This window comes from Rhinopithecus roxellana, chromosome 17 (assembly GCF_007565055.1).
Source record: "Rhinopithecus roxellana isolate Shanxi Qingling chromosome 17, ASM756505v1, whole genome shotgun sequence".
Classification (NCBI taxonomy): domain Eukaryota; kingdom Metazoa; phylum Chordata; class Mammalia; order Primates; family Cercopithecidae; genus Rhinopithecus; species Rhinopithecus roxellana.
In genome coordinates, this window is record NC_044565.1 from 63,481,933 (window position 1) to 63,499,719 (window position 17,787).

Sequence of the window (17,787 nt, forward strand, 5' to 3'; positions counted from 1 at the left end):
GATATTGGTGAATTATCAAAATAATTCCCCGTAATATATAAATCAAATACAAAGGAAAACATAGTTACTTTACAGTGAAGAAACCTGGCAGACACCAGATTGACCAAGTGATGAGGGTTATCCCTAGGGATGGGAAGGATAGGTATAGTATGCACAGCATCATTTCTGTATATATTTTTTAAGAATATGTGGCCCGAATCTGATCATTAGGAACATCAGCTGGGCCCACATTGGGGGTCATCCTAGAGAATAAAAGGCCTGTACTCTTTTATTTTTTTTGAGACGGAGTCTCGGTCTGTCACCCATCTGGAGTGCAGTGGTTGCTCACTGCAACCTCCACCTCCTGGGTTTGAGGGATTCTTGTGCTTCAGCCTCCCAAGTAGCTGGGATTATAGGTGTGTACCACCACACCTGGCTTTAAAAAAATATATTTTTAGTAGAGATGGGTTCACCAGGCTTGTCTGGAACTCCTGACCTCGGGTGATTTGCCCCGCCTTGGCCTCCCAAAGTGTTGGGATTACATGCATGAGCCACCGCGCCTGGCTCGCCTATGCTCTTGACAGTCAAGGACATGAAAGATAGGGAAAGAAGGAAAGACTGATTAAGGGAGACTGAGGAGGTCCATTAACTAAATGCAGTATGTGTTTCTGTTTAGTATCCCGTCTTTAGAAAGAGAGGCGTTGTTGGGACATTTGGTAAAATTTGAATATGTCTGTGGTTTGACTTTGTATTATACCAGTGTTCATTTCCTGGTTAGGGGGCTTGTATGGTGGTATTGTAGCAAAGTGCCCTTGTTTGGGGAGGTATATACTGGAGTATTTAGGAGGGTCTGAGGGATTGTGTCAATACAAAAAAGATACATATACACATCAAACGTTTAAGAACACACACCTTTTCTTGAGCATTTTTCAAAATAAAAACAAAAAACAACATATTTTTCTGATTATAAATGTAATCTTTCTTGCTTTTATATTTACAGATTATACATTTTGCTATATTTGTAGTATAATTCAGTAAATATTTATTGGTTGACAAAATACTATGCTTGATTTTCCAAGAATGTTAACAATTCTTTTTTTTTTTTTTTTTGAAACAGTCTTGCTCTGTCATTCAGGCTGGAGTGCACTGGCTTGATCTTGGCTCTCTGCAGCCTCCGCCTCCTGGGTTAAAGTGATTCTCCTGCTTCAGCCTCCCAAGTAGCTGGAATTACAGGCGCCCGCCACCACACCCAGCTAATTTTTTTTTTTTTTTTTTTTTTTGGTAGAGACGGGGTTTCATCATGTTGGCCAGTGTGGTCTTGAACTCCTGACCTTAAGTGATCTGCCTGCCTCAGCCACCCAAAGTGCTGGCATTACAGGAGTGAGCCACTGAGCCTGGCCCCTAATATTAACAATTCTACTTGTCTTAATAGGAATAATAAATACATTTTTAACATTGTCTTTCAGAAAGCTGAAGTTGATGGTAGTTTAAGTGATAGCCACGTATCTCCTCCAGCCAAACGCACTTTGAAACAACCTGATTCTGTTTGCAAAGACAAATCAAAATCACGAAGTACTGGTCAGCGAGAGGAATGGAATTTATCAACTGGACAGGCCAGGTGAGAAAGGAGAACTCATTGATTGTTTTTTCTTAAATTACTGAATGTGATTCAGTGCTGATATTAATGCTAATTTTTTTAGCTTATAAAATAAGTATCTTATAAATACTTATCAGTAAATTGAATTAAACTTATTTTATAATTTTTGTATGTAATTTTATTTTCTCCTGATAATACTCTAAAATATATTTGTTTTATAAAGATATATGGTATGTAACAGAAACTACCATAAGTGAAACAATAAGGATTTTGATGACTCTTGAGTATGCATATGTATTTATAGTCCTGAACATTTAAATAAAACATATGGTCAGAATTATATTTTTACTTGAAAATAAAATCCCTTTTTTAAGATTATTGACTATTTCACTTGAGTTGATATACGAAGATATAATGACATTTAAATTAATTTTTAAAGACACCTTTTCATCTGTTTACCCTGTTTTAAACTTAAATTTGCTTGTATCTGGTTCAGTATGTATCAGGAAAACTTAATTTTCGTCAGTTTCAGAGTAAATTACCAAGATTTACTCTGAAACTGACTAAAATTAAGTTTAATTTACTCCCAAATGGTAGTTAGGTCAGGCACCCACATAGAAAAGATTTAAACATTGAAATCAGATTCTTTAGCTTCTGTTTTGTTTAAAGTCTTTATTTTTATTTTTTTCTAATTAAAAACAATTTTTTTTTTACATCGGTCTGGGAACTAAAGGGTTCTTTAAACTCTTTAAAGTAGAAGTGCTGATGATGTGTGACTGAACAGAAGTTAAAGGGAAGTCCTTTGTTTTTATTCTTCAAGTGTTTAAAAATATTTTGATTTTATATGTGTAGATAAATTCTGGATACTTTTATTCTCTAGGGAAAAAAATCTTTGGGGTTATATAGACTTTGGCAGGCTGCGTACATTTATTAGTTCCTAAGGGGTCTCTATACTTAATAAAATATACTCCATAAGATGTACCAGTTTATGTTTTGTAATTTACATTATATGGGGGCTAAGTAGAAAAATACATGAATCATAGTCTGTTGAGTTTTATTTTTATTTTTCTTTCCCACACCCATACATCTGTGAGATGAAACAGGTCTGGATCATTATGATGATGTTACTTTGGTACTACCATGTAATTATACTTTTAGACTTGATCTACCTGTTATAATCTCTATCTTGCATTTATTAAATGAGTGAATCAAATATCTTCCAGATAAATATTCCTAACAAGGTTCTTTTAGTGTTAAAATTGGACTTTTAAGATGATTTTAACAGTTTATTCAAGTGCAAGTAATATACTAGATTTCTCTTATTTTATCCACCCAGCAGGCCTTTATATAAATTGATCTTGATATTTCTTTTCTTTTCTTTTTTTTTTTTTTTTTTGAGATGGAGTTTTGCTGGAGTGCAATGACGCTATCTTGGCTCACTGCAACCTCTGCCTCCCAGGTTGAAGTGATTCTCCTGCCTCAGCCTTCCGAGTACTTGGGGTTACAGGCATGTGCCACCACGCCCAGCTAATTTTGTATTTTTAGTAGAGACAGGGTTTCTCCATGTTGGTCAGGCTGGTCTTGAACTCCTGACCTCAGGTGATCCACTTGCCTCGGCCTCCCAAAGTACTGGGATTACAGACATGAGCCACCGCGCCTGGCTTAATTTTTCTGTTTTTAGTAGAGACAGGGTTCCACCACGTTGGCCAGGCTGGTCTCGAACTCTGGACCTCAGGTGATCCACCTGCCTCAACCTCCCAAAATACTGGGATTACAGGCATGAGCCACCGTGCCTGGCCGATATTTCATATAGAAATCTTTCATATAAAAAGGCCTCAAAAATTTTGAGAGAGCATGTGAAAGATATGCTGCCATTTAGGAATCATTTAGGTACCTTAGAGTGAGATATTTCTTTAAAAAAATACTAAATACATTTTAAGTAAAAAACTTAAATAATGAATACTAATACATTTACTGTTTCTGTTTTGGCAAAAGGACAATGTTTAGTAGCTCACAGAATTTAAAAAGATTTTTGAGGTCAGGCATGGTGGCTCATGCCTATAGTCCCAGAACTTTGGTAGGCCAAGGTGGGAGGATTGCTTGAGCCCAGGAGTTCAAGAACAGCCTGGGCAACATAGTGGGACCTCATCTCTATGAAATATTAAAAAATTAGCTACAGTGGCACGTGCTTGTAGTACCATCTACTCGAAAGGCTAAGGCTGGAGGATGCCGTGAACCCAGGAGTTTGAGGCTACAGTGAGCTGTGATCTCACCATTGCACTCCACCCCGGGTGGCAGAGTGAGACCTGTCTTCGTGGAAAAAAAAAAAAAAAGTTTTTTTTTTTTAGTTTATACATCTAGGAGTCTGAGTAACTGTTAAACTTTTAGAATTAAAATCTTTTGATGTTTCAGATGACCTGAAAATAAAATGCAGTTTGACCTATTAGATTCAATAGAATTTAATTTTAAGGAAAACTTGTAGTTAAAAATATTTTAGATTTTGAGATAATATAAGTACAAAAAATTGAGAATTACTTGAAGACTTGTATTTGTATGTCATGAGCCTGAGAATCTTGATTCCTTTATTTTGGTAATCTAAACTCTTACGAGTATGTAAGGTAAACTTATTAAAGTACTTTCACAAAAAATAATTTGTTAGAAGTAATAATTCATGTGGAGGAAAATTGAATACAGATAAGAATTAGTATTAGCTATGGAAAGTAATGAATTCTAAAGAACTTTGCAAAGAGCACTAAGGTCAAAGAAATTACTGTTAATTGGCAAAATAAATTTCCATTTTAGAGTTAGGTAATTGGATGAAGATAGAAATAAAAGTGGACCTAGAACTTCTGAATCTTCATAAGTGATTTGAGATAGATTATGAATTTTCTTTTGGGCTAAAACCTGGGTTTAAGGCCCAACTGTATCAACATAATTTTAATGATTGATACTTTTAGTAAAATAGGATGTTTCTGGTCAAAAATATTTTTAATATATATTTTTTATATTGTATATAGAAATTCCCAAATATACATACTAACATAGAGAGATGTTGTAGCTTACAAATACTTTGAGTAGAGAATGCTATTTTATTGACTTTTTTGGTCAGCAGTTATTTATTTAGCTACTAGTCATTTATTTAACCTGATGTATATCCAGAATAATAGGCATATTCTAAGATACAGACAAATTGAAATTTTCCTAAGACTTACTGTACACTTGGCTGGGTGCAGTGGCTCATGCCTGTAATTCCAGCACTTTGGGAGGCCAAGGGGCATGGATCACCTGAGGCCAGAAGTTCGAGACCAGTCTGGCCAACGTGGTGAAATCCGATCTCTACTAAAAATACAAAAATTAGCCAAGCATGGCGGTGCATGCCTGTACCCAGCTAGTTGGGAGGCTTAGGCATGAGAATTGTTTGAACCCAGGAGATGGAGGTTGCGGTGAGGCGAGATCGCACCATTGCACTCTAGCCTGGGCGACAGAGTGAGACTCTGTCTTAAAAAAAAAAAAAAAAAAAAAAGATTTGCTGCATTCTCAAATGTAGTAGCATGCTTGAAAGTTTCCTTTTGTGATTAAGTAATGAGGAAGTAGTGAGGTGAGGCAGAAATATATGAATTTTTTTCTTAAAACAGATCTTTCATTAGTAATAAAACCACTTATGTGGACTGCGGAGGCATATTAGAATTGAGGAGTGGTAGTGGTTAAGTGAGGTCTGTCAGAACTGGGGCTTTTTTGAATTGAGGTTTATAACCCTCATAAATCATTAAATGCCTTGAGTTTGTATGGGAAAGGGAGAATAAGTATGATTTTTAAGTCTGATATTGCAATGGTGTATGCCCCAGATAATTAAAGCTGTAGAAATTTCTTTGTTTTTTTTTTGAGATGGAGTCTGGCTGTGTCGCCCAGGCTGGAGTGCAGTGGCCAGATCTCAGCTCACTGCAAGCTCCGCCTCCCGGGTTTACGCCATTCTCCTGCCTCAGCCTCCCAAGTAGCTGGGACTACAGGCGCCCGCCACCTCGCCCAGCGAGTTTTTTTGTATTTTTTAGTAGAGACGGGGTTTCACCGTGTTAGCCAGGATGGTGTCGATCTCCTGACCTCGTGATCCGCCCGTCTCGGCCTCCCAAAGTGCTGGGATTACAGGCTTGAGCCACCGCGCCCGGCCTAGAAAATTCTAATGTAATAATCACCTAATGCAAAGTGAAACAGTTTCCATTTAAAAATTCAGGAAATAGGGTTAGGCGCAGCAGCTCACACCTGTAATCCCAGCACTTTGGGAGTCTGAGACGGGGGTTGGCGGGGATCACCTGAGGTCAGGAGTTGGAGACCAGCCTGGCCAACCTGGTGAAACCTTGTCTCCCCTAAAAATACAAAAATTAGCCAGGTATGATGGTGCACGCCTGTTATCCAGCTACTTGGGAGACTGAGGCATGAGAATTGCTTGAATCCAGGAGGCAGAGGTTGCAATGAGCCAAGGTAGAGCCACTGCACTCCACCCTGGGTGACAGAGTGAGGCTTTGTCCCCTCAAAAAATAATAAATAATAAATAAAAATTCAGGAAACAGTGATACAGGGAAAAAATCTCCAACGCACCTTCTTTTCAAAAAATAAAAGAACAAAGCTATGCACTCAATTTAAGTGACCAACTTTTGGGAACATTGATACATACAGAAACTTTTAGGCACATATGTTTAAGCAGGCTAACCCTTAAAAAATCTCAGTATAGGCTGGGCATGGTGACTTACACCTGTAATCATAGCACTTTGGGAGGCCAAGGCGAGCGGATCATCTGAGGTCAGGAGTTCAAGATCAACCTGGCCAACATGGTGAAACTGTGTCTCTACTAAAATACAAAAATTAGCTGGGCATCATGGCGGGTGCCTGTAATCCCATCTACTCGGGAGGCTGAGACGAGAGAATCAGTTGAACCCGGGAGACGGTGGTTGCAGTGAGCCAAGATCGCACCACTGCACTCCAGCCTGGATGGCTAAGACTCTGTCTCAAAAAAAACCCAAAAAAACTCAGTATATTAAATCTCTTAATATACTCATGTATTTCATGTCATGTCTGCTTTTTCACTCTCTCTCCCTTTTATAAAGATCATGATGACAATAATCTGTGACTATAAGGTAATTGGATCATTTGAAGAACAAGTTTTTTGAAATTTTTTCTTAAAACAGATCTTTCATTAGTAATAAAAGCCAAGTAAGCATTGTCTTCTTTAGAGCAGACAAAAAGCTTATTGTGCTTTTTTCCCCAATGATGTTGCCATTGTTCCAAAAAGTTTTAGATTTCTTTTGTGGAATGACTTTAGGGTCTGCATGTTATTCTTTTGAACAATTCAAGTGATGTGAAATTCCATCCATTTGGCTTTGTGTACAGTCAGAATTCATTTGGTGCCAAGACTTGTGAATAAACTGATCAAGCTGAGTTAATGCTTTGTTGGGTCTAAAGACAAAGTATATTTATGAAGTAATAAAGTTGGTTTTTCTGTGTGGTTTTAAGTGGATTTTGAGAGTGATTCTCAAGAATTCCAGAAACACATTGTGCAATGACAACATTTTAAGAATACCTGTATTACATCCATTTTGTTACTTTATAGTCATACTCATATACCTGGAGAATCATGTGCATTGTATACAATGGTGCTAAAAATGAAATTTTCTCTAAGATAGTATACTAGGAAAAGGTATTTTTTGGTTGTTGTTTTCTAGCGGATGGGGGGGCTAGATTTTTTTTTGTTGTTTTTTGACAATCTGAAGATGCATAGTAGTTAGAGGGTTTTTTTTTTTTTTTTTTTTTTGAAGATAGATCCTTGCTCTGTCACCCAGGCTGGAGTGCAGTGGTGTGATCTCCACTTACTGCAACTTCTGCCTCCTTGCTCTGTCACCCAGGCTGGAGTGCAGTGGTGTGATCTCCACTTACTGCAACTTCTGCCTCCTGGGTTCAAGCAATTCTCCTGCCTCAGTCTCCCGAGTAGCTGGGATTACAGGTGCCCACCACCACGCCCAGCTAATTTTTGTGTTTTTAGTGAAGAGGGGGTTTCACCATGTTGGCCAGGCTGGTCTCGAACTCCTGACCTCAGGTGATCCACCCGCGTCGGCCTCTCAAAGTGCTGGGATTACAGGCTTACGTGAGCCATTGTGCCTGGCTTGCATTTCTGTTTATAACCTTTAGTCATCTTAACTGTGACCTTTGCTGGGCAGGGGTATTGTGATATATAATATATTTATAATTTAACATGAAGAGTACTGGAGTAACCAAAAATGTTAGATTATTTTGATTAAAAGTTTGTGGAAACCACATAGAAGGCAGTCATAGGGGCCAGGCATGGTGGCTAATGCCTGTAATCCCAGCACTTTGGGAGGCAGAGGCAGGCAGATCACCTGAGGTCAGGTGTTCGAGACCAGCCTGACGAACATGGTGAAACCCCATCTCTATTAAGAATACAAAAATTAGCCAGGCATGGTGGTGTGTGCCTGTAATCCCAGCTACTTGGGAGGCTGAGGCAGGAGAATCGCTTGAACCCAGGAGGCGGAGGTTGCAGTGAGCCGAGATCATGCCACTGTACTCCAGCCTGGGTGACAGAGCAAGACTCTGTCTCGAGGAAAAAAAAAAAAAGACAGTCACATATATTTGTGATTTTCTGGATGTCCTTTCCCTAGTTTTTTAATCTTCGAAACTAATGATTGTTGGATATTTCAAAAATATCTTAGTTTGCATTAAAATATCTTTTATTATGCAGCAATTTAGTTTTTACTTTTGAACTTTCTGACTATATTAAGAAGTACGGTGACTTTTTCCTAGTCCTCATGTTTTGATGGCCTTGTTAGTAACTTTCCAGCGATTTACATTTCTCTTCTTCCACCCAAAAGGGAGAATTGTAAAATGGCTCTTTTGATAAATCAGCTGGTTTCATTTGTCAGTTTAAATGTGTAATAACATACTTTGAAGAAATTATTAAATGATACAGGTATGCAAACACTTTTTTCTTACTGTTTATTGTGTTAATAAATTTATCATTGTTTGAATTTTATTTCAACAACCAAAACCAATAGTTAATGCCTGTGACCCCTGCTACTTATGGTCTCAGTTAATTTTATGGTACATATTAAGCTTAAGCCTTTTTTTTGGGTTTTAAAATTTGTAAAGTTGATGGCAGAGTAAACTTAGTTTATGATCTGTTATTAAAGCTTTTCTTGAAGTAATAAAATGGCTTTTAACTAAGTTAGCTAGTATATTTTATTAATTGGCATACTACCAATCTTACAGTAAAAAAATTATCTTTTAAAAAAGTTTTAAAAAAAGTTTTAAAGATTAAAATAACATTTTAAAGATTAAAATAATTCCAGCAGTATTGCATTTCTTGCTTATATAAACAAATGTTGATGTGTTTGCATATTAAATATAATTGTGTTCTAGGTTAACTTCTCAGCCTGGTGCTACATTACCAAACGGACATAGTAGTTTATGTGAGTATTCTATTATAAAACTGGTTAGTATTAAAATTCTTGCAATGTTAGAGAAAGCAGTAAAGTGGGGAAAAATAGAGTGATTTAATAGTGTGCTGAGCATACAGTTGGAAATGGCTGAATTTCAGTCATAGTAAAAAAAGTATGTAATTGTTAAATTTTGGGAAATCAGCATACCTGAAATAATTTAAATTATTTATGACATTGTAAAATTTATAGAAATTTTAGATTTTTGAATATTAAAGTCTATAAAAGGTTATATTAAACTTTTTGTTGTCTTTAAAAGTAATTTTTTCTTTTTTTTTTTCTTTTCTTTCTTTCTGTATTCTGTGCTTTGAAATGTAAATATCTCTTTTCTTGTAGCCCTTCGAAGCCATCCCCTTCGAGGGGAAAAGAAGGGAGATGGGGACCTTTCTTGTATAAATGGTGACATGGAAGTCAGAAAAAGTTGTCGTTCCAGGAAAAACAGATTTGAAAGTGTGAACCAGAGTTTGTTATTTGATCAACTAGTAAATAGGTATGAATGCTATGTATATTAAGCAATTTCATTTAATTATTTGCTTTTTAAGACAGTTACATTTAAAAAAAATAGCATAAGAAACGACTTAGCAATTAGTACAGTTCTTTTAAAACTTAACTTGAAGCTGGGTGTGGTGGGTCAATTCAAGATTTTGAATTGAAGATGTTTTGAGACTGAGTTTGTGGGATTGAGTCTCTTAGCTAGTCAGTGAGCTGACTATCTGTTCAGCGTCTGCATCTGTAAAACTTTACTCTTCTCAGATAATATGTCATCCTACTTAATCCTTACAACAGCCTGGAGAGGGTGGTCAGTACAATCCCTATTTGACAAGAGAGGAAATTATATTCTACAGTGGTAACATCAAATTTGGACTTAAGTTATTATTAAAACTTAAGTATTGTTAAATGCTTAGATCAGTATCTAGGTGCATAGTAAATGTTATGTAAGTATTTGTTTAAAATATAAAATAAAAATTGCCAAGGTAGCCAAGTATGGTGACTGGAGACTGTAGTCATAACTGCTCAGGAGGCTGAAGTGGGAAGATCCTGAGCCCAGGAGTTCAAGACCAGTCATGGCAACATAGTGAGACCCCAATCTCTCGCCCAGGCTGGAGTGCAGTGATGCCATCTTGGCTCACTGCAACCTCTGCCTCCTGGGTTCAAGTGATTCTCCTGCCCCAGCCTCCCGAGCAGCTGGAACTATAGGCGTGTACCACCACACCTGACTAATTGTATTTTTAGTAAAGATGGGGTTTCATCATGTTAGCCAGGATGGTCTCAATCTCCTGACCTCGTGATCCACCTGCCTCGGCCTCCCAAAGTGCTGGGATTACAGGCATGAGCGACCGTGCCCAGCAGCCCATCTCTTAAAAAAGAAAAAAAAATTGCTAAGATGTTAGCATGTTTTTCTTGAATGTCAGTGTTTTACTTGAATTTCTGAAAGAGTCTTTCCAGTAAACTTTATAAGGCTTTAAACTTTTTACAAATTGTTTTATTTTATACAATTACTTATTTTTATACAAATAAAAATAAAATAATTTTATGCCCTTATTTTATACAAGTTATTAACACCATCTTCAATGAAAAGATTGAATTAGTATTTTTTCAGTGTCATATATCTGATAATTATTCATAGAGGCATTATGGATTTTTTTATTGGGACCTTATTAACAAAAGCCTTATATTTAAAAAGTTGTATTTTAATGTGTATATTAAGGTAGAAGATGTCCTGGTTTTGCTTTTCTTATTGGGCACTGTATTCTGATGATGGATGCTGGTTATGAAAGAGGTATTTAATTGGGATGTGGGGGGCACACCACTGTAATTGCAGCACTTTGGGAGGCTGAGATGAATGAATCGCTTGAGCCCAGGAGTTCAAGAACAGCCTGGGCAACATGGTGAAACCCCATCTCCACAGAAAAATATAAAAATTGGCTGGGCATGGTAGTGCATGCCTGTAGTCTCAGCTACTCAGGAGGCTGAGGTGGGAGGATCGTTTGAGTCCAGGAGGTTGAGGCTGCAGTGAGCCATGAACAGGCCACTGTACTCCAGCTTGGGTGACAGAGGGACACTTTATCTAAAAAAAACAAAAAAGAAAAAAAGTTGTGTATAATTACACATCAGAGATGATTTGATTACGCTTTCACAAAGAGCTCTTTTATGTATATGGTGTCGTTATTGTCTAAATCCTGATTTTATTGTATGATTGTAGCACTGCTGAAGCTGTGCTACAGGAAATGGACAACATTAACATCCGACGGAATCGTCGATCAGGAGAAGTAGAACGACTTCGAATGTGGACAGATACAGAATTTGTGAGTATATTAGCTGTAGCAATCTTTGTAAATATTTTTTATTTTAATTGAGGAATTTAAAGGGAGAATGCAACAGTTGGATGTTTTTGGATTAGCACAAGTATTCCTTCCTGTTCATTTCCAACTTAGTTTGGGATTTTATTGGTTCCTTGCTTCTTTTCTTCATTCTCCTCTTGCTATAACCTTCCCAAGAAAACCCTCTTCACTTTTGCTGTATGAGTCACCTTAAAGTGCAACTGTGCTTCTGTTACTCTTCTGATTTGAACCATTAATGGCTTTTTGTTGTGCACTGAATTTATTAAAAACACCTTGATGTTTATGATCTGGCTTCAACTTTGTTTTCTCACATACCATTGCCTAAGTGTAAACAAATCATTCTTGTTCCTATAACTTTTACTCTTAATACTTCTAGTTAGTGACTGATGCAGTTCTATCTTTGTTTCGAGGTTCATTTCAGACACTGCCTCCCTTCCCTTTACCCCATAACAAAAGGAGGGTCTTCTCTTTCAATTCTAGAGTACTTTGTGCCTCTCTTTGTGGCATTTAACTTATTTTACTTTCTTTTATAATTACCTGTGATTGTCTTATTTCCCTCCTACTAGGGTGTAATTTGCTTGAGGGAGAAAGTATGTTGCTGGCATTATGTGTTTTACATTTTTATAAGTTTGTTATAAGTTTTTTTCCTTTTTATTTCTTACATTTATTTAATTTAGGAAGTTCTGTTTTCACGAATCTATGGCATGCAAATAGGTGCTCAATAAATTTTGTTGAGCAGGTGTGTCCCATTGGGTTGTTTTTTTATAGTGGAGAATAAATGTCGTGTTACTATTTGACAGATTTCTTTCTTTAAAAGGAAAACATGGATATGTATTCAAGAGTGAAAAGGCGAAGAAAGTCACTAAGGAGAAATAGTTATGGGATACAAAATCATCATGAAGTTTCTACTGAGGGTGAAGAAGAAGGTTTGTAAAGCATCTTTTGAAATTCTAGAAAGTTCAGGTGGGAGGGAGGAAAAATAAAATATACAAGTGGTATTTGTAGACTATTACCGAGTCTACAGTGGATTTTGAGGTCTATATTGTATAATTTGAAATAATTTATTAATTTAGTTGGCAATCTGACTTTCATTTCCTTCATTTGGAAAAATCCTTTTAAGTGCACATCGTACATTATGTAATGTATTTCATTAGTAGCCATTGGTTGTCCTTCAGTGATCTGGTATGGGATTTGCTTTGGGCTCATTTGCTTCTTAGATGAGGACTTTTTTGTACTTAGGCACCTTCTAACTGGATGGTTACTTTGTTATCCATGGCCTCTAAATCTCTGATTATGTGGATCTTAAATTTAGGTATGGTCTGAGAAATAAAGAGTAAAGTTTAGAGAGACTTCTAATACCAGTGGAAGGGGACTATACTATCCTTTTCTGAGGCCTTCGTGGGTTCTGAACTGAAGAACCCAGACTGAATTTGTAGGGCCGGAGTTGGGAACATGACAGCAGCACATTGGCCCCGTGGATTATAAATTGATGAAGAGTATACCCTTAGGATTTAATTCTGTAGGCATTAATCTTTTTTTTTTTTTTTTGAGACAGAGTCTTGTTCTTGTTGCTCAGGCTGGGGTGCAGTAGCACGATCTCGGCTCACTGCAGACTGCCTCCCGGGTCAAGCGATTCTCCTGCCTCAGCCTTTCGAATACCTGGCATTACAGGCATGCACCACCATGTCTGGCTAATTTTTGCATTTTTAGTAGAGATGCGGTTTCACCTTGTTGTCCAGGCTTGTGTTGAACTCCTGACCTCAGGTGATCCGCCTCCCTCGGCCTCCCAAAGTGCTAGCGTTACCGGCGTGAGCCACCGCACCTGGCCTGGCATTAATCTTTATTGAATTGGATTTTCAGATGATTTGGTGTATTGTAAATGCAAATTAGTAGTACTTTATAGGAGAATCTTACTAGTTCCCATTATTTGTGTAGTTTAGATTGAGAAGACTGTGTTTTTAAAAAAATTCTGTAGTTAATATTTTGTTAGCCAGTTTTGAAGAGGTGATATTTCTAATGAAGGCACTTTATTGAGCAAATATTATTGTTGTTACAGCTAGAACCTCTAAATTGCTTCCTTTGGAGAAAATCAGTATAGGTGAGACAGATTTATAATGTGATTTTTGCCTTTTCATTAACTGAACATCTTTGTAGAGTTTCCAAAGTAGATATGCCATATTTAGAATTTTTGCCTGTAATACTGTGTTATGGTACAGACATTTTTCAAAAAGTAATGTTTTGGATATTTAGATAACTTATTTAGGTACAAGTATTTTATAGTATTATTTAGATAAATACTGTGTTTGTTGATTTTTGTGTACAACCTAACAATAAAAATTTTTCAAATAATGCTTTCCGATGTCATGAGTAAAATATGAAGTCCTTGGCAGGTTTTTTTTGTTTTTTTTTTTTTTTTGAGACAGTTTTTCACTCTGTCACCTAGGCTGGAGCGCATTGTCACAATCACAGTTCACTGCAGCCTTGACCTCCCAGGCTCAAGCAATCCTCCCACCTCAGCCTCCTGAGTAGCTGGGACCATAAGCACGTGCCATCATGCTCGGCTAAATCGTTTGTAATTTTTATAGAGATGGGGTCTCAATATGTTTGTTGCCCAGGCTGGTCTTGATTGCCTGAGTTCAAATAGTCTTCCTGCCTCAGCCTCCCAAAGTGCTGGGTTTATAGGCATAAACCACCATGTCCAGCCCTTTGCAATTTTAGTCTTCTACTTCCCTAAGTATCACTGCCAGCTTTATATTTTTTTCTGTGCTTTAATATGATTGTATTATATTGACAGTTCTTATGGTTAAAAAGTTACATATTGCATTTGGGGGTTCATATGCTTATTAATTTTCATCAATTTTTTTTTTAGAGGCCAGGTGTGGTGGCTCACCCCTGTAATCCCAGCACTTTGGGAGGCTGAGGCAGGTGGATCACTTGAGGTCAGGAGTTTGAGACCAGCCTGGCCAACATAGTGAAACCCTGTCTACCAACAATACAAAAATTAGCCGGGCATTGTGGTGCATGCCTGTAATCCCAGCTACTTGGGAGGCTGAGATATGAGATTCGCTTGAACCCGAGAGGCAGAGGTTTCAGTGAGCTAAGATCATGCACTCCAGCCTGGGTGACAGAGCGAGATTCTGTCCCAAAAAAATAACAATTAACAATATTAGAGATGGAGTCTTGCTTTGTTACCCCAGACTGAACTCAAACTCCTGGGCTCAAGCCATCCTCCTGCCTTAGCCTCCTAAGTAATTGAGACTACAGGCAGGTGCCTTAGCGTCCAGCTAGACTCTTATTTTAACTGGACTTAGATGTTATATTGTAGCTATAGCCAAATCATTTTTAAAAAATAATATTTCGGCTAATGCCTGTAATCCTAGCACTTTGGGAGGCCGAGGCGGGCAGATCGCCTGACGTCAGGAGTTCAAGACCAGCTTGATCAGTGTGGCGAAACCCCGTCTCTACTGAAAATATAAAATTAACCAAGCATGGTGATACATGGCTGTAGTCCCAGCTACTTGGGAGGCTGAGGCAGGAGAATTGCTTGAGCCTGGGAGGCAGAGGTTGCAGTGAGCCCAGATCACACCAGCCTGGCGACAGAGCAAGACTCCGTCTCAAAAAAAAAAAGAATTGGCCGGGCGCGGTGGCTCAAGCCTGTAATCCCAGCACTTTGGGAGGCCGAGACGGGCGGATCACGAGGTCAGGAGATCGAGACCATCCTGGCTAACACGGTGAAACCCCGTCTCTACTAAAAATACAAAAAACTAGCCGGATGAGCTGAGATCTGGCCACTGCACTCCAGCCTGGGCGACAGAGCGAGACTCTGTCTCAACAACAACAACAACAACAAAAAAAAAAGAATTATAAAATGATCACTCATGTCAAGAAATAAACTATTACCAATACCCTAGAAGTCTGTTTCATGCTCCATCTCAATGCGTACATGCACTTTGCTACCAAAATGTAACTAATCCATGCTTAATTGTGGTCAACAGGTCTAACAAATCATTACACTGCCAACATAAGTTGCTTTTGCTGTAACATTAGTAATTACCTATAAGCATATTTTTTTGAATTACCAAGGGTATTTGAATACTAATTTAGTGGTTAATTGAGCATTGATTGAGGTTTGCTGTAGTTGAATAAAATTTTAAGTCTGTTTTCTATTATTGCGTTGTATGACCAAAGCGAATCAAAGTTCCTAAGTAAATCAAGAGATAAAATATGATCACATTAATTTATTTTTTTTATTTTTTATTTTTTTTTTTTGAGGCGGAGTCTTGCTCTGTCTCCCAGGCTGGAGTGCAGTGGCCGGATCTCAGCTCACTGCAAGCTCCGCCTCCTGGGTTCCCGCCATTCTCCTGCCTCAGCCTCCCAAGTAGCTGGGACTACAGGCGCCCGCCACCTCGCCCGGCTAGATTTTTGTATTTTTAGTAGAGACGGGGTTTCACTGTGTTCGCCAGGATGGTCTCGATCTCCTGACCTTGTGATCCGCCCGTCTCGGCCTCCCAAAGTGCTGGGATTACAGGCTTGAGCCACCGCGCCCGGCCACATTAATTTATTTAGCAGATAATTGTATTGATCATTGGCAGGGAAAGTATTTTCTTTTACATCCATTTAGGTTGATTTTTAATTATGTATGCTTTACATGGTATGTTGGCACTTAAATGTCACCTGTGCAAAAAGAGTAATGGATAAAGTGTAAATATTCAGTTCTAGAGTAAACCAATCCTTTTGGATTAAAACAATGCTTTTTTCTTTTGTTTTTGTGTGTGGGAAACTAGAATCTCAAGAGGAGGATGGAGATATAGAAGTTGAAGAGGCAGAAGGAGAAGAAAATGATAGACCATATAATTTGAGACAGAGAAAAACAGTGGATCGATACCAAGCACCTCCAATAGGTAGGCAACTGTAAATAACTTTTTTATTTTTGGTAGTTGTGTAACTTACTCTGCCCCACTGCTTTTTTTTTTTTTTGAGACGGAGTCTCACTCTGTTGCCCAGGCTGGAGTGCAGTGTCACGATCCCGGCTCACTGCAAGCTCTGCCTCCCAAGTTCACTCCATTCTCCTGCTTCAGCCTCCCAAGTAGCTGGGACTACAGGTGCCTGCCACCACGAGGTCGGGAGATCAAGACTATCCTGGCTAACACGGTGAAACCCTGTCTCTACTAAAAATGCCCCACTGCTTTTTAAAAAATTAGTATTGCCAAATTTAAAAGAAGGAAATCTCTTACGGGTTTTATATACTGTATCTTTTACTACATATACTTCTGTGCACACACATGCAACTGAAGGAAAGTCAAAGTATGTGGTAGCAGTATTGATTTACATACAGCATGTACATTTTATTTATAGAAGCTTGTATTTAGTAATACTGCTCATACTTCTGTATTACACTGTATAGTTTACTGAGCACTTTAATTTACAGCAATTCTTCAGGGAAAGTATCTCTCTCTTTTTTTTTTTTGAGACAGAGTCTGCAGTCACCCAGGCTGTAGTACAGTGGCATTATCACAGTGCACTGCAGCCTCCATCTCCTGGGTTCAAGCAATTCTCCTGCCTCAGCCCGCTGAGTAGCTGGGATTATAGGTGCCTGCAACCGCACCCGGCTAATTTTTGTATTTTTTCAGTAGAGACAGGGTTTCGCCATGCTGGCCAGGCTGGTCTTGAACTCCTGACCTCAGGTGGTCGGCCCACCTCGGCCTCCCAAAGTGCTGGGATTACAGGTGTGAGCCACTGTGCATGGCCTAGGGAAAGTATCTTTATGGTCCAAGAGATTAAGCGACTTACCCAAGGTCACAAAAATAGTATGTGGCTGCAGCTTGGCCAATAACTTAGTTGTTTTCTTTTTTCTTTTTCTTTTTTTGCTGAGAGAAGGAAAAAGTTAAAAGTTTATCTTTTAGAGAAGGGATCTCACTGTGTTGTTCATGGTGCAATGTAGTGGCTGTTCGGAAGCACAAACATAACACACTACAGCCTCAAACTCCTGAGCTCAAGCTATCTTCCTACCTCAACTCCTTGTGTAACTAGAACTACAGGTGTACACCACCATGCCTAGCTAATTAATTTTTTTTGTAGAAACAGGGTCTTGCTATGTTGCCCAGGTTGGTTTTGAACTCCTGGCCTCAAGGGATTCTCCTGCCTTTGCCTCCCAAAGCACTGTGATGGCTTGAACCACTGCACCCAACTGTGTATTCCTTTTTTTTTTTTTTTTCTGAATAGCATTCTGTGGTGTGGGTATATCACAATTTGTTTATCCATTCATTTGTTACTTGACATTATGATCCTTTCCAGTTTTTGGCTATTACAAATAAAGTTGTGATGAACAGGTCTTTGTGTGGTCATACGTTTGTATATTTCTAACAAATAC

At 38.3% G+C, this 17,787-nt stretch overlaps 1 protein-coding gene across 5 annotated transcripts in view; it reads left to right on the forward strand.

Annotated features, from left to right (window-relative positions):
- The window catches only part of ATAD2B (ATPase family AAA domain containing 2B), a 229,435-nt gene that overhangs the window by 27,940 nt on the left and 183,708 nt on the right, over window positions 1-17,787 (forward strand). For 3 of the 5 annotated variants that reach the window (XM_030920718.1, XM_030920716.1, XM_030920717.1), the window contains exons 2-8: window positions 1,446-1,597; window positions 8,999-9,048; window positions 9,412-9,565; window positions 11,279-11,381; window positions 12,235-12,343; window positions 13,474-13,515; window positions 16,202-16,318. In XM_030920718.1, coding sequence (XP_030776578.1) covers window positions 1,446-1,597; window positions 8,999-9,048; window positions 9,412-9,565; window positions 11,279-11,381; window positions 12,235-12,343; window positions 13,474-13,515; window positions 16,202-16,318 — 727 coding nt within the window. The remainder of the gene's footprint in view (window positions 1-1,445; window positions 1,598-8,998; window positions 9,049-9,411; window positions 9,566-11,278; window positions 11,382-12,234; window positions 12,344-13,473; window positions 13,516-16,201; window positions 16,319-17,787) is intronic. The other 2 variants (XM_010358480.2, XM_010358481.2) reach the window with 1 other exon arrangement.